Source organism: Podarcis filfolensis, assembly GCF_964270895.1.
Source record: "Podarcis filfolensis genome assembly, chromosome: 5".
NCBI lineage: Eukaryota > Metazoa > Chordata > Lepidosauria > Squamata > Lacertidae > Podarcis > Podarcis filfolensis.
Window position 1 is genome coordinate 80,161,496 of NC_139608.1, and position 27,169 is coordinate 80,188,664.

Consider the following 27,169-nt stretch of genomic DNA (forward strand, 5'->3'; position numbering starts at 1 on the left):
GGCAGGGAGAGGGAGCTCTCGGTTTTATTCCCGGAAAGTAAAACTAGGACATCTGAATCAGGGCAAACTTTGGATACCGTAAGCTCAGCTGGTGGATCAAACACATGATAGGATTCTATACAGCACAGAAAAGGAACCAAGAACTGTCAAGAAAACCCTTAAAATTATGTGTTTTAAACAAATGAAACCCTAGATAATGTAGTGTGCTTCAGAAGTTGCTGGCCTATAATTTCCATCGTCCCAAACCACTGACCATGCCAGCTGATGTTAGTCCTTTATGAATTTGTAAGCTGATCCAGCATATGCTTCCTTGGAGATGAAGTCTCAACAACTTTACTGAGGTTTATTCTTAAGCAACTGTGCGCAGGATTGCTGCCTTATGTGTCCACTTAGAAGCACGTACCGTTGAACTAAATGGGTCTTAACCTTAGAAAAAGCAGGTACAGACTGCAATCTTTGTGGTGCGTCAAGTCTATACAGCACTTTGCAATCATACAAAATACAGAGGCGGGGAAGGAGAACAAAGAGAGACACACCATGTTCAGCTCCAGGAACTGTTAGCAATGTACTATTGCACTAAGTGGCTCTTTTTGCACAAACCGCTGGATCAAACAACTGCCTGAAAAAGGGTGAACCTTCATGAACTCCAGTTTGCCCTTGTAAATTGTCTTCTCCATTCTAAATTTGACAGCCCCACCCAACAAACCAACAAAGCTCAAATTTATAAACAAAGCAGCAGCTTATGCACTGAACAGCCTTCGACCTCAATGTCCAAAATGCAATTCCTCCTACAAATGTTTCTGCTCAACTTAAACCCGTCATCTTTAAAGGTATTGGGATGGCCTTCTATCAGAACAGCAGAAATTGCAGAGTTGAGAGGAAAACTCACCTGCTTTGTATGCCCGACTGATTTCCCGAATGTGCTCATTGCTGCGAGACGCCAAGATTTCTATCAGGCAGGCTTCATCCGTGCCAGCTCCCTAAGAAAAGGAAAAGACACTCAAGCTCACCGCTAGGCAGAAGCATTTGTCTCCTGGGTTCTGCCCTCTTTTAAGGCTAAGAGAGTGCCAGGCTTATTGGCGTGACTCCTATTTCTAGGCCTCACGTGGACGGAGTGTACTCTTACTAGGTCTGCAATGTTTAATCCATTGCTCAGTTTGATTTCTCTATTTTTTGATAGACTTAACTGGTCTACAGATAAAGTATTATTGAATGTGCTTTTAAGAATGAGGGTTGACAAAGACCACCTAAAAAGAGGTGTCCTCTCACATGTGACAGGAGCGCATCACACAAAGAACAAAAGAACTATTATTGCATTTTTTTTTCATATGCACACTTCAGTGGACTGCTGGATGCCAGCACAGGCTGAGGGCAGGTGTAGAGGGCAGGAACTGCAAACATTGCAACAGAGCTCTCAGTTTCTTCAGTTAGATCAAACTGCAACTGCTGTGCAATCCCCTCCTCCAAGAATTATACAAAGGGTGAGTTGCTTTTGATAACGGTATAACGTAGTCCCATCACACTGTACATAGCTCTTGAAACAGAAAGATAAGCAGAAGTCTCTTGATTCAGTAGCATAATAAAAACTGATACTGCAAGGGTTGGGTGGAGGGGGTCACAGGATAGGTATTCACACATGCAAATCCAGAATGGTGGATTTTGAAGACAGGCTTGAAGCAGGAGAAAGATGATGCGTCAAATAAAGAATTTAGGGAGGCAAGAATTATGTAACAACAACAGTAGCTTTCATTTAAACCATACAGACCTTGATGGCTTCTTTTATTTCATAAACATCAAACTGGATAGGAGTCTTCATCATTGCCAAGATTGTCCTCTCAAAGTTGCCGGAAAGCTCAGACTTCAGGTCCTTGATCAAATCCTGGGTTTTTTTAAGTGAAAAAACACATGTTTCCCTTGTAAAGTATTCAAGGCATACTAATGATCTGAATCTCTTTTCTTGCAATGTCAGACTTCAGAAAAGTTCGGTAATATCTGTGAAGTTATTAATATAGCACAATCAGTGTCGATTGCACTTTATTGAGTAACATAAGGAAGGGTAAAGGTAAGATTTCTGCCCAAAGGAGTTTACAAACTAAATTTCTACCAGAGCAGAGGACAAATGTAACAGTGTGAATATTTGCAGCCACACAAATTTTAGGTTTTATTTCAGCTGAATAGGGCAATGAACCATAGTAGCCAGTAATTTAAACCCCGCTCTTATGTCCACGATATGCTGAGAGCAACTTCACAGCATAAGAAATATGGAAAAAGCAAATGAACACATTATAAACAGTGTCATAAACTAAAAAGCAGCAACCCAGGAACATAATACTTATTTTATTTATTAAATAAATAATTTGCTCAAAAGGGTCATGGTGCCGTTTAAAAATTAAGCAAGCACAAAGCTGGCAAAAGCAATTCCTTAGAAGAATGTGCATTGTTATTTTGTTACATATTTTGTGCTTTTACACTTAGTAATCTTAAGATGATGATGATAATTGTTCATTAGCAAAAATGTAGAACTCTGATGCAAAGGTTTTTAAGAGTGGCTGACCAGTAAAAGTTGATGATATGAAGAGAGTGTGTTTGAGGAATACAAAAGTCATCCTGCTGAAAACTGCAAGATATTACCAAACTTATTTTGTACCTCTCATTCGTTGGGGTGTCAAGATATTTAAAGTCTCTTTCATTATTTTGTTGCCAAAATCATTCACCATCATCATTACGATAATGTGACAACCCCTTGTCCTCTGCATTCCTGCCTGTGATGTTTGTCTGCCCAGCTCCACCATCCTTATCCATTTGAAGGCTTCCTTCAAAAGACTCCTTCTCCCTTAACTGTGCTGCAGCCCTAAAATTGCCTCCCAGAACACCTGCACAAATGCCACCCCTCCCTTTAAATCCATCCTCAAACCCTGCCCTTTCCGTTTAACCCTTGGCACAAAATCCTAGCCCTCTGGCGACTTCAGCATGAAGCTAAGCCAAAGAACATACAAACGAGACCGACTGCACATGACTTCCATGTTTAGCTCTGCCTCCACTTCCTTCCTCCGTTGCAATAATCAAAGAATAATTTCATGGTGGAGAACTTACCTTTCCATAAGCTGTTTTGAAGGAGAGCAGAATCTGCTGGCGTTGCTTGTTTGAGCGACTTCCCAGACAATCAATGATTGCCTGCTCGTCGGTTCCTGAAAATATACAGAATCAAGTGTTTAGTGCAGCCTCTTCCACCGTCATAGTACTTTCTGATCAACCCACTTCAGCAGAATCTAACCCAGCATTTAGTAATCGGAAAAGGCCAACTTTTAAAACCAAGTGTATTCTCTCCTGCCACCTTATACACTGCATGGCATCACTTGTTCAAATGCATATTTGAATCTGCAGCAGTCATGAGTAACTATGGGATGGCTCAGTTGGTAGAGCACGAGACTCTTAATCTCAGGGTTGTGGGTTTGAGTGCCACGCTGGGCAAAAGATTCCTGCATCGCAGGGAGTTGGGTTATTGGAATAGATGATTCTCATAGTCCCTTCCATCTCTAGGATTCTGTGATTCTATATTCTGTTGTACTTTAGGCAGCAAAGCCTGACAGATGAGCTAAGCCTGTATGACATTATGGGGTATTCGCACACATTCCAATTACTTTCTTTTTTTTTAAGAAATCCAAATATTTAAATTTCTGAGGGAAGGGACAGTTGTGCATTTGGTTTGGATTGAAGAGTCATACACGTTTTGCATAGACTAGGAATGGAGAGGTTTAAGTTGGGAGAAAAAAAGCAGGACAGAATTCAGTGGGAAAGGAAAGAGAAATAATTTGTATAACACTGAAAAATGTTTCACAAAAAGCAAAGTAGCTAAAAGCAACTTTTGAGGTCTTCCAACCTTGAAGAAAAGATCAAATGCTAGAAAGGAATAGAAATCTGGGCGTTGCGATCAGAATGAGCAACTATGGAAAACTTGAGTGCAGCAACAGATGCCCTTCTATCTTTGCACAGTAGGCTCCATTCCAGCCATGAAAAAGTTTGATGTCTATACACAGCCCTCTCTATCCAGGCAGGACCAGATTCCCTCCAGGCACAGAGCAGGACCGGAAAGGGGGGTGGCTTGGGGAGAGTGTTGGGGGGCCCTGCCCTCAAGGGTAGCAAGCAAGCTCCACAAAATCCCTCTTATGTTTTCTAGCTGGAAGAGGAGGTGGACATTAAACTTGTTCCTTCCAGCTTGTAAAGGTACATCTGAGTGACTGACTTTGCAAAGCAAGGATGGGAAGCCAGATCTGGATGGCTGGCTTTATTGTTTATTCCACAACACACACACACACCCCTTGACCTGCCCCATACCTAAAGTTCAATAGGACATCTGGTGTAGGGCAGGTGGGTTGCAGCCTTGCTGAAACAACCTTAAGTGTGAGGGGAGCCTACTGGATCCAGCCAGTGACCCATCTAGCCCAGCATCCTGTTCTTAGTGGCTGACCAGTTGCCTTTGCGAAACCCACAAGCAGGACTCAAGCACAAGTGCACTCTCACCTCCTGTGTCCAGCAACTGCAAATCAGAAGCACGGCTGCTTCCATCAGGGAGAGTAGTCATGAACAGTCTTTCCTCCATGAGAGGAGATAGGTTAGCAATCCTCCAATATCTCAAGGGCTGCCACATGGAAGATGTTTCCTCCATCTCTGGAGGGTGGGACCCAAACCAATGGATTCAAGTTACAAGGAGGAGAATCCGACTAAACACTAGGAAGAACTTTCTGATCCTGTTCAACAATGGAACAGACTCCTTCAGAAGGTGGTGGACTCTCCATCCTTGGAGGTTTATAAGAAGAGGTTGGATGGCCATCTGACACGGATGCTTTAGCTGAGATTCCTGCATTGCAAGGGGTCAGACTAGATGACCCTCTTCCATTTTTCCATTTCTATGATTCTATGTGTACTTGGGCATACATCTGTTGGCTCACAGAATTTTCGAATCACTGGTACAGAGAACACAGTCCCATGGCCAGTGTCACAGGCTGTGTTCCAAGGGCAGAAGACGCAACACTCAGAATCGCTTTCACGTTACCCAGAACACAGACATAACCTGCAACGTTTTGCAAAGCAGTACCCAAACTATCCCTGAACGTGCAAGAAGCAAAAGGGTGGGACAAAGAGGACATCATTACGTGAAGAAAAAGCACCCAACTTTTGAGTGCAAGCACTACTCACCAAACCCTTTCATGGCTTTCCTCAACACCTCTGCGTCCCTCAGAGGGTCAAAGGATGGAGCATCACGGATTGTGCCTCGGTTTCCAGACTGCAGTGTCCAAAGAAGAATGGGGGAGAAAGCTATCAACCAACGTTTGCTACTTCGCCTGCCTGCCACTTTCCCTTGCAACACATCAATACCCGTCCTTCGCCCACCACTCAGCGTGGCAAACGCATACCCGGAAACCATGGCTGGTGGAAAGTGGTGGGGTAAGGGTCAAGCATCCTCCCCATGCACCACCTGTCAACCGCCAACTGAACTCCCTCCTGTCACTTTTTAGCATTCGACAGCATCTGGGGCACACAGATGCAACATGTGCCATCAAACACCCAGTTTTTGCACTTTTCCTATTATACACTGGAAGAAAAGGAAGCTCAATAATTTAAGAAGAGGTTCTCTTACCGCTCCGGGAGTAATAGTGGGCACTGTTGGTCCTGGATAAGATGGCATAGAAGGATTAACAGCTGGGCCAGAAGGGTAACTTGGCATAGGCTGCTGGTGCCCTGGCGGCGGCATTGGCTGCTGCCCAGGATATGGCTGTTGCCCAGGATACGGCTGGGGCTGCTGTCCTGCTGCTGGCATGGGGCCACCTGGGTAACCTGGATAAGATGGCATTCCTGTTGGCGGGTTTCCTCCTGGCGCTGGCGGGTACATTCCGTAAGATGGCTGCTGTCCTTGAGGAGGTTGCCCAAAGCCCCCAGGAGCTTGTCCAAAGCCTCCTGGAGGAACCGGGGGGTAGCCACCGGGGACTGGAGGGTACATGCTCTGCGGCACATTGGCGCCACCAAACGTTCCCGACATGTTGGAAGCCTGAACAATCAAATGCACAAAGTTAGCACGTGTGTGTCAAATAGCACGTAACATTTCTGTAACACTTTGGGGGTTGAGAGCACTATCTTTACAACCGCCATCTAAATAGGCCAGTATTATTACAGATAGGAAGCCACAAGATAGGAGGTTGCCTAAGACCTCTGGGGTTCACTAGATTTGAGCTTGGGACTTCTTGGCAAGACCGCCCAGCTACTTCTCCATTGTGCTACTCTTGTCTGAAGGAGCGTCTCCACCCCACCATCCAGCCCGGACGCTGAAGTCCAGCGTGGAGGGCCTTCTGGCGGTTCCCTCGCTGTGAGAAGTGACGTTACAGGGAACCAGGCAGAGGGCCTTCTCGGTAGTGGCGCCTGCCCTGTGGAATGCCCTCCCAGAAGATGTCAAGGCAATAAACAACTATTTTACTTTTAAAAGACAACGGAAGGCGGCCCTGTTTAGGGAAGTTTTTAATATATGACGCTGTATTGTTTTTAATATTCGGTTGGAAGCTATCCAGAGTGGCTGGGGAAACCCAGCCAGATGGGCGGGGTATAAATAATAAATTATTATTATAATTATTATTGTCTGTGTGATGCTCCACATCAATCCAAACTATTAACAGGGTCATCTTTTTGAACAGGCTAGAAGAGTTCCCTAGGTCCCAGAGTCTAGACTACTAATGAGCTTGTGTACTCCCTGCTCCTCGACCAGCACAGTGGCAGAGATGAATCTGGAATCTTTCGTTTCTGGTTTTGATTAACCACAGTTTGCCATGTTACCATGGTAACCCAAACTGTGGGTTAACTATGCTTAGTGGAAACAAGGTAACTTCACACCGTAGTTTACGAATCTGTCTTGTTTTCTCTACCTACAGTAAAAACCACAGTTTAGAATTTGAACAACAAGCTGCACTGCAGTTAATCAGAAAAAGCTTATGATAGGGAAGGTAGGTTCGTTCGTACAACACTGAACCATGGCATAGAAAGTTTTATTTTATATTTTCTACCTTTATATTTTATGTTCTGCATTTCATCTATGTAAGCATATGCTAATGTCCAATACTTTGCACATGCAAAGTATCCATTTCCTCCTTGATAATATGGGGTTTTTATTGGCATATAAACAGGGTTTTACCATTCTGTATCATTTGCCTGCTTGAGATATGGGCTTATGCAAATATCTCATTTGCCATGTTAAACAGAATTGGGGATGTGGAGCACCCTGTTACACACTGTGCTTCACAGAACTGTAGAATCATAAATTTGGAAGGGACCCTGAGGGCCATCTAGACCAACTCCCTGAAATGCAATAATCTGAACTCATGGTCCCTCATCCAGTTAGAAACCATATGGGACCCTGCTTAGCTTTACAAATGTGCTAACAGTATTGTTGCTGCAACCACCAGGAGGAGCTTCAGAGAATACTTTTGCGAACATAATCTGTCTGTTACAGCTTTTACCACTGATGAAATAAAGGACAGATATGGAAAGAAGACAAGGGGAAGAGACGTTGAATGTAACTTTATAACTGCTGTAAACCACTATGAGGCCCTTCCTTGAAAAGCAGGATCTAAATATATTAAAAGACGACAAAAATTCAGGCAGCAGAATTTCACAGCTGGCTTTAGCGGAAACAGGAAGATCTACCAAATTCCAACTGAAATTACTCACCATGCCTGACATATAGTCTGGATTAAACTGGTTGGCATAGCTTCCAACATTTTCTAGCCCAATTGGAGGAGGATTTGCAGGAGGATAGCTGGGAGCCCCCCAGGGGTTGCCACCTGAAATATTAAAATAAAAATAAAAATACACAAGAGCTACAGAACAGTTGTATATCTATGGCAGAATTTTCACTGTAATGGCCACTGGCAAAAGCAGGCACGCTTTGATGCAGTTCCATTTTGCTCTGTTCTCCATCCCTGGACCAACAGATGTTGCAACATAAAGCAGCAGGTTCTCTGAAAGCTACGCTAAAACCATGCGTGCATTTCAAAGGCTAATGAATAGCCATCAAATAGATAATCATCTGTTTGCAAAACATGCAGCGTATATATAACAGACACTAGAGCAAAGTACATGGCAAGAGGAACGGTCTCTTCCTTCCTTCTAACAATGTAAGAGAGAACAGGTGATAACAGCAGGGAATGTAAACTATATCTTCATAGGAAGCTATATGCAGCTGCTGCATACAAGAGTCAGACCAGTGGTCTATCAGCCACAGTGCAGTCTACTCTGACTGGCAACAGCTCTCCCAGGCCTCTTGAGCTCTACAAACCGGAGATCCCTTCAACTGAATATGCTGGTGGCTGAATCCAAGGTTATTTGCACTACTCCTCTGGTTTGCACCCTTCTATTATCCAATTCCCGCCAGGTTACTATGATTCTTAAATGAAATACAGTAAGCTTACCTGGAGCAGCAGGTGGATAACCACCGGCAGGAGGATACCCGGGATAACTCATTCTGCAGGACTGCAAAAAGAAGAACAATGATTTAATACAATGCAAAGTGTTAATTACATATTTTATTTATATCAGTTGGTAGAGCATGAGGCTCTTAATCTTAGGGTCACAGGTTCAAGTCCCACATTGGGCAAAATATTCCTGTACTGCAGAGGGTTGGACTAGATGACTCCCATGGTCTCTTCCAACTCTACAATTCTATGATTCTATATTCTGAATACCAGTCGCTGGAAAGAAGGCAGTTGTGCTCAGATCCTGCTTGCGGTTTCCAAAAAGGCATATGGTTTGCCACTTTGAGAACAGGATGCTGGCCTATATGAGCCACTGGCCTGATCCTGCAGGCTCTCTGTAAATTCTTATATACGCAACACACAGCAGCTTAAAACTAAAGCAGATGGGATTGTTTTGAACTTTGGGGATTTTACCATCAAATTTAGCTTCATTTTGCCTTTCTTCCACAAAGCTCTGCCCATCCTCACCCATTATCCTCAAAAACGTTCTTTGTGGTAGGTTACACTGAGAGATGGTGAGTGGCTCAAAGTAGGATTTGTGGCCAAATGAAGGGCCTTTTTGTCAAATTCTAGCCACTACGCAACTATTTCTCATTACATCGTGTTGTGCATTTTTATAGTTTTGATGCCACTATCACTGAGATAAATTGTAACCTCATGATCCTGGCAATCTCAGGAGATCCTGCCATCCAAAACTGTATGAGATCTAGATTTAGGAAACAGCAAAGCACTGTAGCTACGGGACTTTTTCATATGATTGCAATCACAGGTAAAATAAGGACACTTTAGTGGTTTTTCATCCTCAGGCTGGAAACTGGTGCATCTTTTTTAATGAAACGGCAGAAGATGTGTACTTATTAATCTCAGAATCAGATAACTGTAGAATTGGAAGGGACACCAAGGGTCATCTAGTCTAACCCCCTGCAATGCATGTCCACACAGTGAACATGCATTGTTCGCTCAAGCATCATGTTCACAAAGTGGGGAACCAGCAGGCAATCAAATGCAAGTGATATGCTGCATGTGTATGCTGCAAGCACATTTTTTCCCTTATCTGCACATATAAAACGCTTTAAATATGCATGCTGCAGATTAAATTTCTAAAGCAGGTCCTGTTTTTCTTCAGCTTCCCTGCCCTCCCTCCCCCCACTTAAATAATACTCCCAGGGTGGTTCCCCCAGAATCAGGCTGTTAGACAAGCTCTCCTGTCCACAAGCAGTTCTTTCTCCCTAGTAAAAACATAAAGCCACTTCCTTTATTTTAAGCTACATTTATAACTTCTACTTTTCAAAGGTTTTCAAATGAGAGCTAACAAGAACTCAAACACATTACTTTGGCGTGAAACGTAGCTAACTGAAAATACATCAATGGAACCTAGTATTACTTTTTAGTAACAACCAGTAAAAAGAAGGGAGCCTTCTCCAGATGTGGCACACAAACATCTGCCCCATTACGAACAAATCTAGGAGAGCAATTTTTTGATGTTATACTTAGATCCCTCTGCCTCTAGAACTGTAAAGTTCTTTTAAAAAAATGCAGCCATAATAGGCTCATTCATTCCTACCAGCCACACCAAATGCCAGCAAGTAAAGAGGGAACAAGGGGCACAAACGGAGAACTGTGCTGGGAGGCAACACAAGTCGGCAGGCAGAGAAGCTTGTTGATTTAGCTGCCTCCCCGAGGTTGGAATTCATTTTGTCCGTCTGAAGCCAAAGCGCGTTGCTATGCCAACTTTCCCACCCTGCGTTACCTGCAGGAACTATGGTGATACTGTGGGACCACATTCCAGTTAGAACTGTGCTAACCAGAAGCTGCACATGGATAATTTCAGAGGCGTTATGAACTAGTGAAACTGGTAAAACACTTATGTTATTCCTATTTTACACACAGATGGAAGATGAAAGAGATTTAGAAGGAAATGGCAGTGCTGGGGAGGTGCGCCACATGGTCTTTCCCAAGGTTTGAAATTCCTTTAGAATTGCTTGCTTTTTTTTTTGCAATTAACTGGGAATGGAATTAAAATGGCTGTTTCACACAGCACTTTCTGAAACTATGATATCCAGCAATGCCGCAGGAGAATAGTTTTACATAGGTGTTACAGTTACAGAACTAAGGGCTCATTCACACTTCTGCTGCTTGCCCCCAGGGATATCTTTACTGCTAAATCAGAGCCAACATCAATTTTCTCCGGATTGATGTTTGCTCCAATTCACTGCTGAAAAGTGGGGTATTTGGGGGGAGGGGGACTGTGGGGCAAAGGCAAATGCTTGGACTCGTGCCCAGGAAGCATAAGACAAGCCTGAATAGCTCAGTTGGCTGATAATGTGAAGATTGCAGGTTTGATCCCCACATGGGACAGCTGCATATTCCTGCATTAGAGGGGGTGGAACTAGATGATTCTCAGGGTCCCTTCCAACTCTAGCATTCTATGATTCTATAAGCGGAAAACATCTCGGACCCTCTCATCTGAACTGCATGGTTTTATTTAACCAAGGTGCACTGTTACAAATGCACTGGCACCAACCATGGTTAATACTGAAAAGGATTGCCCTAAGCCAGGGGTCAGCAAACTTTTTCAGCCGTGGGCGGGTCCACTGTCCCTCAGACCTTGTGGGGGACTGGACTATATTTTTTGGGGGGAAATTAACGAATTCCTATGCCCCACAAATAACCCAGAGATGCATTTTAAATAAAAGGAGACAATCTACTTATGTAAAAACACGCTGATTCCTGGACCGTCTGCAGGCTGGATTTAGAAGGCAATTGGGCTGGATCTGGCCCCTGGGCCTTAGTTTACCTACCCATGCCCTAACCTCTTATAGCACACTGCACGCAGCACAGACCAAAAGGGGAAAAAATAGTGTTAACATGCCTCCTCCCTCCTCCAGCGTAATTCAACAGTTCACAGATTCAATAACATCAATCCAGAATCCATTGTGACGGACCAGTCAAGCCAAATGTAGCCCACTAGCAACCTATTAAGGCCTGCCAGGTACTTAATACCCCCTTCCCCATTTTTGCAGTTCTAGGAAGGTAGGAAAAGCATGAGGCTTCACTGAGTCCTCACTGGGCTGTCATTCAGAGCCAGCGGGTTGACTTTGATTTGGTGGGGGGGCAAAGCCACACAGATCTATGTAAACCGACCACCAGATAATTTGCAGCCTACAATCAGTGTGGGAGGAAACATTGGGAACAAAAGCAAGAGGAATATATCATTTATTACGGCCATAGGCCCATACAGGTAAAAACAACACATAAATAACAGCTTGTGCCGTAAGGAGAAAAAAAAAGCAATCACTAAAACATCACTATAACAATAAAATACTATAAAATGGAAAGGCATACTACGCCTTAATTAGCTTGTAGAGCTCCTTGGCGTCGCTTTTGGGAAAGGACAGCAACTAGGAACCTAGCCACCTTCAGGGTCGTGTGGGTATCCTTGTCCTGCAAGATTTGGGCAAGGTGGAATTTTGGTGGGGTACCCTCTAGTTTCTGTATGATTGATCCCAACAAATTTGCCCGTGGCACATTAAACAAGGGGCAAGTGAACTTAATGTGCTGGAGCGACTCCGGCGTCACCTTATCACATTCGCACACGGCGGGGGCTTGGCCCTTTGAGAACCTATGTCTCAGGACATTGGAGGGAAAAACGTTAAACCTCGCTTTGGTGAAGGCCAGTCTATGTGCAACAGTCGAAAGGGAGGAGAGGTATGATGGAAAATAGCCAGTCCTCAACAACAGGATGTTGTACTGGAATTTTTAAGCCTCATGCAGTTTCCAAGGGAAGTTTCCACCCATAGCAAGGTAGAGGGAGTTAAGAGAAATGGGGAGCTGAACCACTCAATTTTCCTCTTCCATCACCAGTTTCCCCAAGACTGAAAGAAACAGAGGAGTGAGCCACTGCAACACAAACTAAGGATGCTAGATACAACTTATTACTACTACTGGCCAGCACAACTCGAGGCACAGTAAGCTCAACACACCCAACTGACTGACCATGGATGATGGCCTACCAAGTGGCTCGACAAACCTTTAAAAAGAGGAGAGCAGTGAAGCCTCTGGCAGGTCACGGTGAGCTGCGTGAGGCTTGGCTAGTCAGTAGTTGCGCAGGCCTGTAATTAACAGTCGGATTTCCACCATTAAAACACCAGGAACTGAAATTGCTTTGGTTTTGCTTCTAGATTTCTCAAGTTTCCTACTTAACAATCTGAAAGCTCCTTAGGGAGAAATTCCTTATGGTGTCAGACTCATTCTGCTGTATCTTAGATTCCATGGCCTTTCAACCCCCGCCCCCACGACATCCTGCATCTGAAAGAGCGACTCACTTGATCAGGTGAGCTCTAGCCTACTAAAACTTACGCCACAATAACTGTTGCCTTTAAAGCTCTTAGTTGTGATTTTGCTCCTCAGAAAGTTGCGAGTTCGATTCCTGCATCGCAGGAGGTGGGTGAGACTAGATGACCCTTGGGGGTACGCTCCAACTCTTCCAAGTCTATAAGCACAGTTTAAAACCAAAGTTCTTATACTGTGACATTCTAAAAACCTTTCGGAGGTTCTTCCCATCTTAATTCGTTTTGATTTTTAAAGTTATAATAAACTGTTGCAAGGGGGAAATAGAACAGGCATAGGCAAACTCCGGCCCTACAGATGTTTGGGACTGCAATTCCCATCATCCCTGACCACTGGTCCTGTTAGCTAGGGATGATGGGAATTGTAGTCCCAAACATCTGGAGGGCTGGAGTTTGCCTATGCCTGACTTAGATTAAACTAACTAAAAGTGGAGAATGGAAAGGAAGGAATGGCAGTTGTTCATTCAATCAGGTGCATAAATAGCCACTTGCCAGTAACAAGTAAGAACTGGTTCCAGGAGACAAGCCAAGGAAATATGCACAGCACACACAGCCCATCTAGGCATAAGTGCTGACAGACTAGTCATCTCTGTTGCTAGCAGCAGTTGTGGGCTCATCAGCAAAGCTATCCGTAAATGCAAACCAGGGAACCTGACACTTTGAAACTGTGGCTTTTAATTATTTTTTTAAAAGCCCTGGCTCTCAGTTTGTAGAGATGAACACTTGCTTCTACACTTGGACCTTTGAGTGCAGCTGGGGCACTGCTCCTACCCAATTTTCTGGTACCACCAAGTGTTTAGAGTGTCGCTATAATCCCCGTAATATTTGCACAATGCCCTTCCCTATGGGAAAGGCAGAAGCAACTCCTCGGAAGCAATTCCTTTCCTGCTTCCTTTTTTCAGCCCCTTTTAAAACCAGACGCTTCCTCCTTCCTTATTTGATGTATTTTTAAATGACTCAGACTTCGCTCTTGTGGTGAGAGCCCTACAATTCGCAAGTTCCTGGTTATCTCCCAGTCGCCATCAACCCTGCAGCAGAGCTGTTCTTATCTGCAGCCTGAGTAAATCCTACCAAAGGCTTGCTACGTGTTCTCCATCACTGTTATTACCGCAACTGCGCAACAAGAACAATACGGGGAACACCATGGAGATCCCTGGGATGCAATTGAATCCTGTGTTGCCTGGATTCCCCATTCAAACCGAGGTCGCGAACAAAGTCCACTCCATAGTCCATTCCGGCTGTCGTAAAAGAGGCAAACATGTTGGGCACCTGCACCCTGTCACCTGCCTCAACTGCAAATACCCTCCCACCAGGTGCAGGATGCAATAAGCAGTGTTAGAAACTCAGATATATGAGCTAACCGCCAAATGGCACCTTCAACCCAGGTTACGGTCGCCACAATGGAATGTGTAGGTGCCTTCTACCCTCCCCCCCTGTGGAATTTGCTGTTGTTATTATTATCATCATTCACTTTTATACTGCTTTATATTTTAAAGGGGAAAAAATCTCAGAGCGATTCACAACACATTAAAACACCAAATAAAACAAATCCAAGCCTCAAGGAAAATATTTCAGATCCTTCTCTAAGTGACATTTTGCTTTCCCTGTATTTATTTAGCTACTCAATCTACAGAGCTGCCCCATAGCAGTAGAACTATTGGAAGCCAGTGGGGTGTAGCGGTTAAGAGTGTCGGACTAGGATTAGGGAGTTCAGGGTTCAAATTCCCATTCAGTTATGAAGCTCACTGGGTGACTTTTGCCCAGTCATAGCCTCTTAACCTAGCTCACAGGGTAACTGTAGGGATTAACTGAGGAGGGGGGCGAACCATGTACCCCTTGGAGGAAAAAAATGGGATAAAAATGCTATAAATGCTATAAGTTTAGGAGATAGATGACTGTTATCAATCCAGCCAGCGCACCAAAACAAAAACACTTAAGCACTACAACCATCTTGAGAGTTAGATCCACCAATATGCCGAACCTGACTAGCATCCTCTTTCCTCCTCATGCAAATCCCACAGCCTTCCATGTACAGCCTCAAGTGAAATTCTGAATGACAAGGCAGGAGGTTACATCATGTTGTTTCCTGGTTTGCAAGCATGCACAGGCTGTGGAGTGCACTCTCTCTCTCTCTCTCTCTCTCTCTCTCTCTCTCTCTCTCTCTCTCTCTGGTATCGTACCTGCATTGGGTAATATCACTTTGCGACTCTGAGTATATTTCACAAAGTATCTTAAACAAACAACCCCAAACTCACCAAAGGGCCCCCGGAACCAGCTCCGGAAAACAGTATCAGATGGGACTCTGGTGGTATTTTGCAATCCCAGCTAGCAGCCTTACACCACCAGCAGCATAATTTGGAAAGAGTAAACAACTTGCATTACAAAGGTATTACAAAGGCAGACAATATCAATTTGCAAAGAATATTGGGGGGGGGGCATTTTTTTTTTAAAAAAACCATCAACTTCTTAGCATGGCAGTAACTCAAACATCCTCTGAAAGCAAAGAGAGAAGAGGGAAATGTTTGTTACGATAACTTGCAAATGGAATGTGCTTTTCCTGCCTTACAATTCTGTAAAAAAAAAATATGCTGCCCACTTAATTGGAACTACTTTTAGTCAATCACTGGTGTGCTTTTAAGCTAACCTGGTAACTGATTAGATTTTGCAATACATGAAACAAACCTGAAAAACAGATAGTGGTTTTCCTAGAGAAATTTACTCTCATCTCCTACTGCCATTATTTTAAAGCAATCCCTAGAGCATGTGTTCTGCTTGCTCCCTTAAAAATATAAGTGCAGATGACACAATATTGACAAAGGGCAAGTACAAATACACAGAGCAGGAGGACAAGCTACCCAAATATAGGACGAACTATTAGAACATGTTGCATTTGGCGTGGTCTGTTCATACACACTTTACAGCTTTCCTCCTTTTCCACGCAGTTTCAAACAAGACAAGTCCCTGCAGCCAGCCAGCCAACTCTGCATTCAGCTGTCAGCTGAGAAATATTCAGGCCCACCCAAAGGGGAAAATTATATTTAGGAGTTGCAGAGCCAGGGAAGCAACTTTGGATAGAAGCCACCCACATTGCCAGCTGAACAAGGAAGAAACCCAACATGTGGGATCACCCTGTCAAAAGCCATCCATAGCACAGCCTAATGTAATATTTTGACATTGCAGCTATAAATGTGGGCCTAGGTCACAAAAGTGAAGTTTAAATTGAAAGAACTCCACCAGGTTCAGTGGCATGCGACATAAAACTGAAGTGCTTTTGCTTAGTTTCTGAATGAAGTTGAACCTGCCTCTTTCATTTTCTCCATTTGAAAACAATGTGTTTTTCCAGGCAGCCAGAGCTCTCACACCACAAATTTTCTAATCCATCATATCCTGTTAGCGCCTAACAATGATGCACATGAAGATGGCCACACATTAAAAGCAGAGCTATTTTTCTAGGGAAAAAGAGGTGCTGGAACTCAACATGAACGCCTCTTGTTCTCTTATGATGGGAATGGTGCCCACCTGAAAGGTGCCAGAACTGAGTTCTGAAGAGTCCTGGCTGAAAAAAAGCCCTGCCTTTAAGCTTGAGAAAGATCCAACTGTATCACACAGAAACCTTAAAAGTCACATGAGACGCCTTTGTAACATATTATATATTAGTTTGTGACTCTTGACTAATCCAAGGAAGCACTGTCTCCTGCAGCCTCGAACTCAGCTTTATGACATGCCTGTTATGAGTGATAAGGCAGCAATTCTTTTTATCAGCATTTCCTTTGGGTGCATTTGACCTTTCCAAGATGCAACTATTTAAACAGACCCAATCCAGCTAACACAGAGAGGTTTTCTTATGTGAGACACTCGCGCTGTTCCTGCAAGTTGCTGTCAATCATGGACAAAAGAAAACGGGCGAAACATCTGTAAATGAACACTCCGGTTTATGTGGCTTTTACAAACTGACTGAATCAAGAAATGGTTTGGAGCTCTACATGTATTGTTTCAATGGTTTAATAACTCTTTATCAGATTGAAACCTCATAGCTATTACCAGAAAGTTATTGCTAGATTGCAAATGATATTCTGAAGTGTTGCCGTGAATTACTAATCTAGAAGCTGCAGGGCAATTTTTTAAATTAAAGTGTTGCGCCTTTTAGCATTTCACTGGAATAGAGCACCACCTTCTGCAATTCTACTCTTAATTCACAGGAAACCCAGATGAAACCTTGTCTGATCAGATACTTCTCAGACTTCTCAATGTCCTGGGGCATTTGGAAGTTCTAATCCATTTCCATCTCATCAATTCATTTTCCTGTGCTGAAAGAATAGAGATGTGGTCAAAAATATCACCAAGGGAGCTACATCTCTACAGCCATTCCACATGCTGAGATACTGTATATATAATCAAACCCAACGTGTGCCATAATTTGGCTGAAGTACTTTGATCAATTGAAGAGAGAACGGAGACTTGCATGCTGTGAGGAACTGAAATATTCTGAGGCATCTTAAATATCCAAAGGGAAAGCAGTCTTTTGAAACTCTGGGGGAAACCCAAGGAGTTTTCCTCAAAGTAAAACTTCCTCACAACTACAGAAGAACGCTATGGGCCTCACTAATAAGTATTAGCGCACCAAATTATATTCAACTATATAAACAGTAACGAAGAACTACCCAGAACCATTTGCCGCTGCATATTCCTATTGGATTTAATAGTGACCAGTGTACCAACGGCAAGATGATCATCCCCCAAATGCTTTTTAAATTATACCTTTCCCAATGAAATATCTAAAGTTTACAAGGTAGTAGACCCTCCCACAGTATTCAAGAGCAAGGCAGATTATATTATGCTTGCTGTTCTTTTGAAAGTTTTCTGGGCTCCTGCTGCCACACTCCATCATAAGACTCTTGTTAGATCCAGATGTGTGTGACTTGAACACCAGCCAAAAAAATAAAATAAAATCCTGTTCCTCATCCCATTGCCTTGCATTATTTTGTACCATCTAGTCATCTAGTGGTGCTTAGCTGAAAAGCTTGCATAATAATGAATGATGTGAATTAACTGGTTGTTTTAATGAAGGTGCTGGCCCAATATGATTTTTTTCCTGTGAGTCAACATAACTACTTTTACCTGTTTTTAAAAAGTATTGTAGCAGTTAACATGCTGGTGTTTGTTTTGTTTTTTTAAAGGCACCAGATTAATTTTTCATTACTTTAGCAGTTTCATTTAATCTTTTAAAATAAATAATAAAAGAGAATACTTCTCCCCAAAAGGAAAGTAGGTCATGAGTGGGATTTATAAATTTACATCAGAAAACAATTAAAGAGTGAATCACAGGACTCTGGCAAATACACGGCTGAATGAACTTCTTTAAATTGGACAGCCGAAGCATATTTATATACCCCAAAGAAGCACAAAGTTTCTCAATTTATATGTGAGAACTTGCTTGCTGAAGGATAAATAAGGTCTTTCCACCAAAGCCTGCAGTGTAAATAGAGGCCTACAGTTTTTACAACCATGGGGTTTTGGGTTTGTTTTTTTTACCTAGCAGCATTAATAAAGCCACTGTTTCTATACTGCAGAGTTCCCCTGTTTAGTTTTCGTACAGATGATTGTAGGATTTCATGCCATGTCCACCAATATAAATATACATTTGGGTCAGGGGGTGGAGTGGTGCTCCATGGAACCAGTAGGGCAGAAGCCAAGGGAGACAAGAAGTGGATAGAGCCAGAGTCAGCCCTGGATCTGATGACAGTACAACAGCAAGCAGGTGAAGGCTGGCTGAAGGTGGTGCAATGGATCCCAGCCTTCACTGGGGCAGGATGAGACCTTTTCAATATGTAGTATGCATAACTTAAGAAATTAGTTACCAGAAGATGTGATGGCTACCACCTTACACAGCTCTCAAAGGGGCTTAACCTGCTGGATCAGGTTAATGCCCATCTAGCAGTGGCATAGCATGGGTAGCCAGCGCCCGGGCCTGTGCAGAGGGGCAGGGGTGGGTGGGAGGGAAATGGACAGAGTACGTATGTGCATTCAACTGCCTAACAGTGTCCCTGTCACCCAGGAGATTGCCGCCGCAGAGATAAGAGTCATCCCGTTGTCTGGAGAGGTCACTTCCTGCTTCGTATGGAGAAGCCGTTTTCAACGGAGCCCAGCAACAGAAGCATGCAGCAGTATTGAGGAAGCACTAGGTGCTGAAATTTTGCACCTGAGGCAACCGCCCCTGCTCCTTGTTCATGGCCACCACTGCCTTCTGTGAGAGCAAAGCCTGCATTTTAACATAGGCAAAGTCACGGAGGATAAGGGTGTCAATGGCAACTAGTCATGGTGGCTCCCTATATATGATGCAGTGCAGACTGCTCCAAGCCCCAGCCATGCTAGTTTCAAGGATATTCCATACCACTCCCAGCTTCCCACCCATTTTCCTTTTCTTCCCTATCAGTCAGCATTATGCGGTCAATGAGAATTAATCCGTTTCGAGTTCCTGCCCACCTCCATTTTTTTGCTCAAGGTTTTTAAAGTACTACTGTAAATACTGGTGTTCCCAGTGCTATTCTTATAGAAAAAGAGGTGCTGGAAACTCACCATGAACGCCTCCCTTGTTCTCTAAGAATGGCAATGGCACCCACCTGAGAGGTGTCGGCACTGAGTTCAGGTGATTTCCAGCTAAAAAAGGCCCAGGGAGGAGGAGTTTCTGAATTCTGCTGCCTTCCCCTTTTGAGTTCCATCTACATAAGGACTGACACTCAGGGAACTAAGCTTACTATTTAAGATATAGAATGTACTATGATACAGCTAAAAATGAAAGCTTCTATTACTACTTTCCTTTTAAAACCACACTGGTACCTTAAGACTAATCTTTTTATAGGCAAATGCTATATTTAGAGTAGCAGCTCTCTCTCAACTTAGTTTTGAAAGATTGGAATTGCACATGATCATGCATACCATGCTGCCAGATCACATTAATTCTCTCTCTTACTTCCTTAGATTGCCACTGGGTTCGAATCAAGCAAACTATAAGCACAAGCAAAGTCTCAGTCACCAAACCATAGTCTGGCCTTTATGTACTAACCAAACCAGAGTGTCCCTCTAATGCTTTCCAGAATTTTCTCTATAGGGGAAGGTTCCTCAGTAGATGGATCCATCCAAAATGGTTTCCAGAAGGTATGGAATTTGAAAACCATTAATTTAACTGTATCCCAGGAATGGCAAATCTATATTTTCAGGGTCTGCACTATAGTAACTTGGGAGCCAGAGTATATTTTGCTATACAAACTGACCTTTCTTCACAGATGGCAAGGAAGTTGGTGCCATCTTAAGGGCTTCAAAACTCTACAGAATTAGATTTACAATCTGGATTTAACCTAAAGTGTTGGACTCGCTCTTTTGGGAACCATTTTCTTACAAGCCAAAAGCACAGGCAAACTTTCTGCCACATCTTGATTTTGTCAGAGCTTCCAGGGACAATTATTTCAAAAGCTTGTTCCAGCCCAAGGATCGCCAGTTGGCCAACTACACTGATCTTCAACACCTGAAGACTTTCCCCCTTACTTTAACAAACCTCTTCCATACCTCCCTCGTGCTCCTCCAAATCCCATCCATTGTATTTACATCCTTCTTGAACTGGGGTGGTAAGAAAGTTCATGAGAAGAGCTCCCATCAGCAGTGGAGTTCCTGGCCAGTTCCTGCAGCGCTTGTCCCATTTTAAGAAGCTGCATTGTGCTGGCTGGGCTTGATGGGAGATGTGATCCCATAAAAATGCAGGGCACCCAGTTGGGGAAGGTTGCCACACACTCTGCTGGGCTGTTATGGTTTCCATGACAGCCAGCAGTGATGTCACAAGTCAATTATTCTAGAAGGAAAGCAGAAACTGCTACTGAGCACTTAAAGCTGTAATGCACAAAGAAACATGTGGGAGTTAATGAGGAAGAAAGGGCAATGAAACAAACGAGCCCTCGGTTAATGAAGTTTTCTTCCCACATCCCTCTTCCTGAAGTTTGGAGGCCTACAACAATAAAACCTGTCCAGTGTGCTTGAATTCACAATCAAACAATTATCTGCCTGATCATTGATTTGATGTATAGAATTTAATGCATTTACCCTAGGTGCAACTCGAGAGGTTTTCTTGTACAGGTCCCACTGAAATGAAGAGGACTTGCATGAGCACAGTCATTTCAATGGGTTGTTTGCAGTTCAACCTCCTGCTAGACTGGAGCCAGTGTTTATTAATTTGTGTGTATGTGGATTTTGGGTCTATAAAAATCCCCAAACAACCTTGGGCTGCTTCTTCTCTCTCTCACAACCACCCTATGAGGCATGATAGGCTCAGGATAATACGGGATAGCTAGCAACCACCACTGCATGAAACCCTCCCCTCCAAAAAATTTCATTCTCTGGCCTGTTTTACTAGAGCAAAGTTATGTTTCTGCATATATTTTTATACGAAACTTAGTGGTCATAATTAATACAACCTATTGGCTATTCAATACTACAAACTGTACATTCCTATTTTTAGTTTGGCCTCGTTACCACCCTGTTCTGCATTTGCACTCCCCTGCCCAGCAGCTGAGGGATGGAAGCCAAGAGATTGGAATTTGTCCGAAACTGAGCAAGGAACTGACTGAAAGCTCCAAGGCCCAAACTGAGGCCACACCGATTCCTTTTTCCAGACGTCCACATGCTGAAACCAAGGTCTAAACCGGACATGAAGGGGCCAGACGCACTTCCTGGCCTCTCTGCCCAGTTCACGCATAGCACCCGGGTGGAGAAGGTGGCAACTCTTACCACAAATGTTGCGCATGGGCGAAGGCAGCTGAACCCTGTCTCTACCCCGGTACATTCTTCATTTTTAATCCCATTTTTAATCCCTACTCCAGCTGGGATAGAAGCACCCGTAGCAACGGAGTATGGCGAGGTAAGGCAGGGTGGGGGGAACAGGGTTCAGTTGCCAACACGCAAATTCTGTGCTAACAATTGCCTCACTTTATGCCCACTAGATCAGGGGAGACACAAATGGCCACCCATTGCCACGGCAAGTTCACACCACAGCTCAAAAGGGTTGGGTGGCAGTACATAAAAAATTAAAACAGTGCGCGGGGAAAAGAGGCTCTGATGTTATACTGGCTGGTTCTGCCAATCCTGTTGATTTGCGCAGGCTGAAATCTAAATGAGAATGAACAGTCATTGCAGATATCCATCCCATCACTCTAGACTTGAGAGATCTACAAAGTGAGCCGGCATAATTATCCCCTACATTGCAGATGGGGAAGTGAAAAAATCGAAAGACCGTGGCTTGGAGCCATCAAATGTGTTTCTCCGCGATGTGTACTGGTAATTTGAACCAGGGGATTCCCACATCTTACGCTCTGGGCAGAGCTACATATGATTTTGGCATAAGAACATTCCTAACCCCATTCCCGACCAGGAATTGGGGTTGGGGATGGGACTTGCGGAGCAGAGGGGTCAGCAGGCTGAAATGAGATACTAATCTCTCTTGTACCTGCTGCCAGTTCACCCATGCAAATGTTCTTTGAAGGCTGATCTCAACTGGCCTTGCTCCAGTTTAAGAGCCCACCTGGGGGGGAAATGAACTGAAAGCTGCTTGGAGTCATTGGCAGGGAGGAGGATTAAGCAGCCCACCCCTATCCACTAGCATATTACAATAGCATTATGGGATATGCTAGACCAGCAACATAGCATTTCAGTCACTACAGTAGCTTTCAGGCAGGTCTACCAACAAGACACACATCCCAAAATAATCCTGGAAGGAGCAGCAGCCACTGGATGTGCAGGAGCCAACCTAACACATTTTGAAGCAGCCCCTAAACCAGAATCCTCTGCAACAAACAACCAGAAACAGGATCCCAGAAACAACAATGTTATTAGGAACAACTATAGAAGATAAAGAGACAGAACATTCTTTGTTGTCAATTCAGACACAGGAAGGGAAAGAAAACAACACTGCCACATTTGGGAAACAAGGGCGAGTATCGCAGACCACAAATCCACACATATCACTACGCATTTCTATTATTTATTATTATTAATTACTACTACTAAAACAATTTATTACTCATCCTTCACCCTAAGGTCTCGGGGCAGGTAACAGTGACAACATAATATGGAATTCAGTCTTAAGCAACTTAAAATTACAGAAATAAGCTAGGCCTTAAAAATCTGCATCACGCATGTCTAGAAATTAGTGTAGTACCTAGCACATTTCATAAAAAATATTATAGCACTTCAACTGTGCAAATCATTTTACAATCCACAGAAGGCAAGGTGTACAACTTCATGTAAAATTAAAAAAAGATCTCTACTGAGACAACTCATGGTTCCACACCCTGTATATATTATGGACAAATAAGCAAATTTTCATAGAGCTGCTTATCTAACATAATTTGGTCTGCCTCTGTTAGTCATAGGGAAGATGCTATGTAGGGCACTGAATTCCTCCCCACATCCCAGGTTTGAGATTTCACCAAGCACTGCCCATCTGCTTGTAGGTATCTGTTTTCGAGGTCTTCGACCTTAACCTTAAGCCCACGGGATGTACCTAGTCTGACAAGGGCAGGCCTATCCCTATATACAAATGGTGCAGAGAAGCAATTAAAGAGAAGAGTCGGTGGAAGAAGATTGGAAGAAATTCAAAGACTATTTGCAGAAACATTGTAAAATTAATGAATGTTAAAATGATGTCGGATTGAAATGAAGCGGCCTTAGCAACAAGGTTAATAAGAATATGTAAAAATGGATTGATAACGGATGAAAATATAAAGTTATAATATGTTGAGATATAGAATTAAGATAAAAATAAAGAGGGTAAGGATTTGCTGAATTAACCATGTGAACGGGAATACAAAACAGGGAGGTGTGAGGAGGTCGGGGGAATACCGTAAGTAAATGAAATCTAAGATATGAAAAGATTGATTTGTTTTTAACTATTTTCTATTTATTTTTTCTGTATTTTACATTTCCCCCCCCATGTATTTTTGTACTTTTTGTATTTTTCCTTTCTCTTCTTTTTTACTCTAACTTTTTTCTTTTTGTAAAACTTTAATAAATATCTTTAAAAAAAAATTTAAAGTTTCATTCTAGGACTGGAGAGACTCAGATTCAAATCTCCACTCAGGCATGGAACTTGCAAGGCAGTTTTGAGCATGTCATTCATCTGCCTCACAGGGCTGTTGTTAAGATACAATGGAGGAAAGAGATGAACCATGTATGTTGCTTTGGAGGATGGACGAATAAATAAATATTTTCTGTCCTGCACTTGAGGGCTGCTGTGATGCGCCAGGATACGGGGGCAAATAATGAAGGGGTTAATTACAGGATTACTGAGATCATGTACTTGAAGCACTTTAAAGGCCAGAAAGAACATAAATGCAGCTATAAGGGCCCAGTAGAAATTATTTACTTTCACAATGCCAAGGCACTTTACAAGGCAACAACACACAACATCAGAAAGAAAAGTCCCTGCCCCAAGGAGCTTCTAATCTTAAATTTGCCTGGTTGGTTTTTTTTTTATAAAGAAAACAAGTAAAGGCAGCTGTTGTTAAGAATTCATTAAGAGAAGACACCGAGTATACATTTAAGGAATAGGAATAATAATAACAACAACAACAACAACAACAATAATAATAATAATAATAAAGGTGGGCTCTCCTTCCTTGGAGGTTTTTAAGCAGAAGTTGGATGACAATATGTCATGTCAGTTGAGATTCCTGCATTGCTGGGGGTTGGACTAGATGACCCTCAGAGTCCCTCCCAACTCCATGATTCTATTATTCTATGCTGTGAAGCAGAAAAGTTTACATGAGTAGAGCGTGCCATTTTAGGGAGTGAAGCTTATTTTTTGCCATTTTCTTCTGCGAGGGGTCTTGAAAATATGTCTGAGGAATTCAAATCTGCTGTTATTTTTGTGTTTGGACAACATTTAGCTTGGTTAGTCTACGTCTGGAAAACCATTTTAATTCTACCTTCTGAAAACATCAGGTAACACTAAATAACAACTATTAATAAATTACACAACTAAAGCACTTGGCCATCCTTTTTAACGATTTCTATGCGATTTTACACCGGTGTTACCCACCAAACATCCTATTAAATCTTTTGAATTCCCAAGTCACGTTACAACTTTTGAGCACCCCTCAAGGTTTGAAAGGTGTAAGTTGAAAAAGTCACCCCGCCCTGTGGCAGAGCAAGGCCCGCACCGAGCCAGGCTGTTTGACCCAACAAGGAGCAGCAGCCCGAGGCTCCCGCTCTTCCTCGACCCAACCCAGCACCTCCGCCCTTGGCGGGCAGAGAAGGAAGACTTGCAAGCCATGTTTGCGCTTGAGAAGGGAGGGCAGCCCTTCCCCCAAACCCAGTTTAGGTCGGGGCGACCTAAGAGAGGAAGGGCACCAGCTTTCCTGAGATTCAGGCCCCCTTGAATTAAGAGGGGCCGCTTCACAACCTGCTATAGGTGTGTGGCAGGGAGTCCCCCGCCTTGCTGGCTTCAGGCGGAGCAAGGCCCGCCTCGCCCGGGGCTCCGTTTCCAGCAGAGACGCGCCCGATGCCCGCCAGCGCCCGCAGCAGCCGGGCACGAAGGCGCAGCTGCGGCCTCCCCCTGGTGCAACCCTCTCACCTGGCAGGTAAGCCCCCAGGAAGGCTGTCAAGGAAGGTCCAGGGAACGCCCAAGCGCTGCGTGTCCTCCTCTTGCTTTCTCAGCCGTGCTCTGCTCGCCTAACTCTTCCGAGAAGGAAGAAAATAACTGAAGAGCCCAGAAGAGGAGGAGGAGCTGAACTTTCTCCTCCTTCCTCCTCCTCCTGGGCCCTCCCACTTGGCGGCGGCAGCTGCAGCAACAACAGCGTCGGATTTCAAGCTGCAAACATTTTCGGGTGGAACAAATGACAGGTCTGCTGAGTAACCGCTCTGCCCATGAAAGAAATCTCTCATACACACGTGCACCTCCTCTTGCTAAAGCCCCGCCACGCCCGCGCTCGCTTCGGAATATTTAGCTCAGGCGATTCTTAAGTCCGCTTCTGTTACCAACGGGTCATTCCATATCAAGTGATCCATTTTTTTAACCTCGTGTCATCCAGTTTTCTTAATATTTTGCACATTTCTAGAATGACCAAAACTAAGTTTAAATCTTGTTGTTTAGTCGTTTAGTGGTGTCCGACTCTTCGTGACCCTATGGACCAGGCACTCCTGTCTTCCACTGCCTCCCGCAGTTAAGTTTAAATCTAACACTCAACAATTTGGGAATTCCTTTGCCTGAGCCAATTGTATGGATCTGTCCCAGAAAAGACACCCATTCACACCCCACCAGGCAGCTAACTGGGAACTTTAAAAGTGTGCTGCACATTCCGGGGGGGGGGGGGAATACGACTAAGGCGTGTCCATTAGAGACCTTCAGCACAACAAAATCTCTTTCTACTTAACGATGTAACAATGCTGAAATAAACAGCACCTTCCTTAAACCAATCCTGTTCATAAAAAGACAAATCCTACCAAAAGGAGTGACATCTGTTATTAGCACAGAGCAAGTATCTTGTGTTAATGTTCATGTGCCTCTGTGTCACAACAGAAGTTGTGTCATCCAGAAGTTGGAGCTTATTTCCAAAGCAACAGGCAAATCACACTCCAAGGAAACTGGTATGACACACATGCCCTTTCATTGGTCTCACTTTTTTACATAGTTTTAAAAAAATTGTTTCTAGAGTCATTACTTCAGTTATTACATTTATATACCATGCTATAACCATAGTTCTGAGTGGTTCGCACATTCAGTTAAAAAACAAAAAGAAAGTGTTCATACAAACACTGAAATAAATAAAGATAAAATCCACCACAATACTAAAAAAACCAATACGACAAGGATTAAAAATATTGGTACTCCATCTTAAATCCAACGTCTTGCTAAAACGATAACTTTTTTTTACTTACTTCCTAAAGGACCATAGATGAATTTGCCTTATTAGCAGGTTCCAAACAGGGGTGCCTCTACCCAGAAGGCTCTACACCTTGTAACTGCCACCCACAGGGTGCCAAGGGTTGTATGTGGAATACAGTGGCACCTCAGGTTAAGAACTTAATTCATTCCGGAGGTGCGTTCTTAACCTGAGGTACCACTTTAGCTAATGGGGCCTCCCGCTGCCGCCACGCGATTTCTGTTTTCATCCTGAAGCAAATTTCTTAACCCGAGGTAATATTTCTGGGTTAGCAGAGTCTGTAACCTGAAGTGTCTGTAAAACGAGGTACCACTGCACTGTATGTGGGAGGAGTTATTTATTTGGATTAACAAAACCATGTAGGGGTTTAAAGGTCAAA

General features: G+C 43.5%; 1 protein-coding gene across 3 annotated transcripts in view; it reads right to left on the bottom strand.

Annotated features, from left to right (window-relative positions):
* ANXA11 (annexin A11) overlaps nt 1–25,818 on the bottom strand; it is a 34,628-nt gene extending 8,810 nt beyond the window's left edge. The window contains exons 1-9 of one of the 3 annotated variants that reach the window (XM_083614804.1): nt 20,580–20,668; nt 20,429–20,530; nt 8,454–8,514; nt 7,714–7,826; nt 5,639–6,046; nt 5,197–5,284; nt 3,094–3,188; nt 1,766–1,879; nt 890–980 (exon numbers count right to left, since the gene is read on the bottom strand). In XM_083614804.1, the coding sequence (XP_083470930.1) occupies nt 890–980; nt 1,766–1,879; nt 3,094–3,188; nt 5,197–5,284; nt 5,639–6,046; nt 7,714–7,826; nt 8,454–8,514; nt 20,429–20,458 (1,000 nt within the window). In that variant the 5' untranslated portion in view covers nt 20,459–20,530; nt 20,580–20,668. Of the gene's footprint in view, nt 1–889; nt 981–1,765; nt 1,880–3,093; nt 3,189–5,196; nt 5,285–5,638; nt 6,047–7,713; nt 7,827–8,453; nt 8,515–20,428; nt 20,531–20,579; nt 20,669–25,481 lie in introns of those variants that run through there. The other 2 variants (XR_014548305.1, XM_083614805.1) reach the window with 2 other exon arrangements.
* Nucleotides 25,819–27,169: the final 1,351 nt, after the last annotated feature.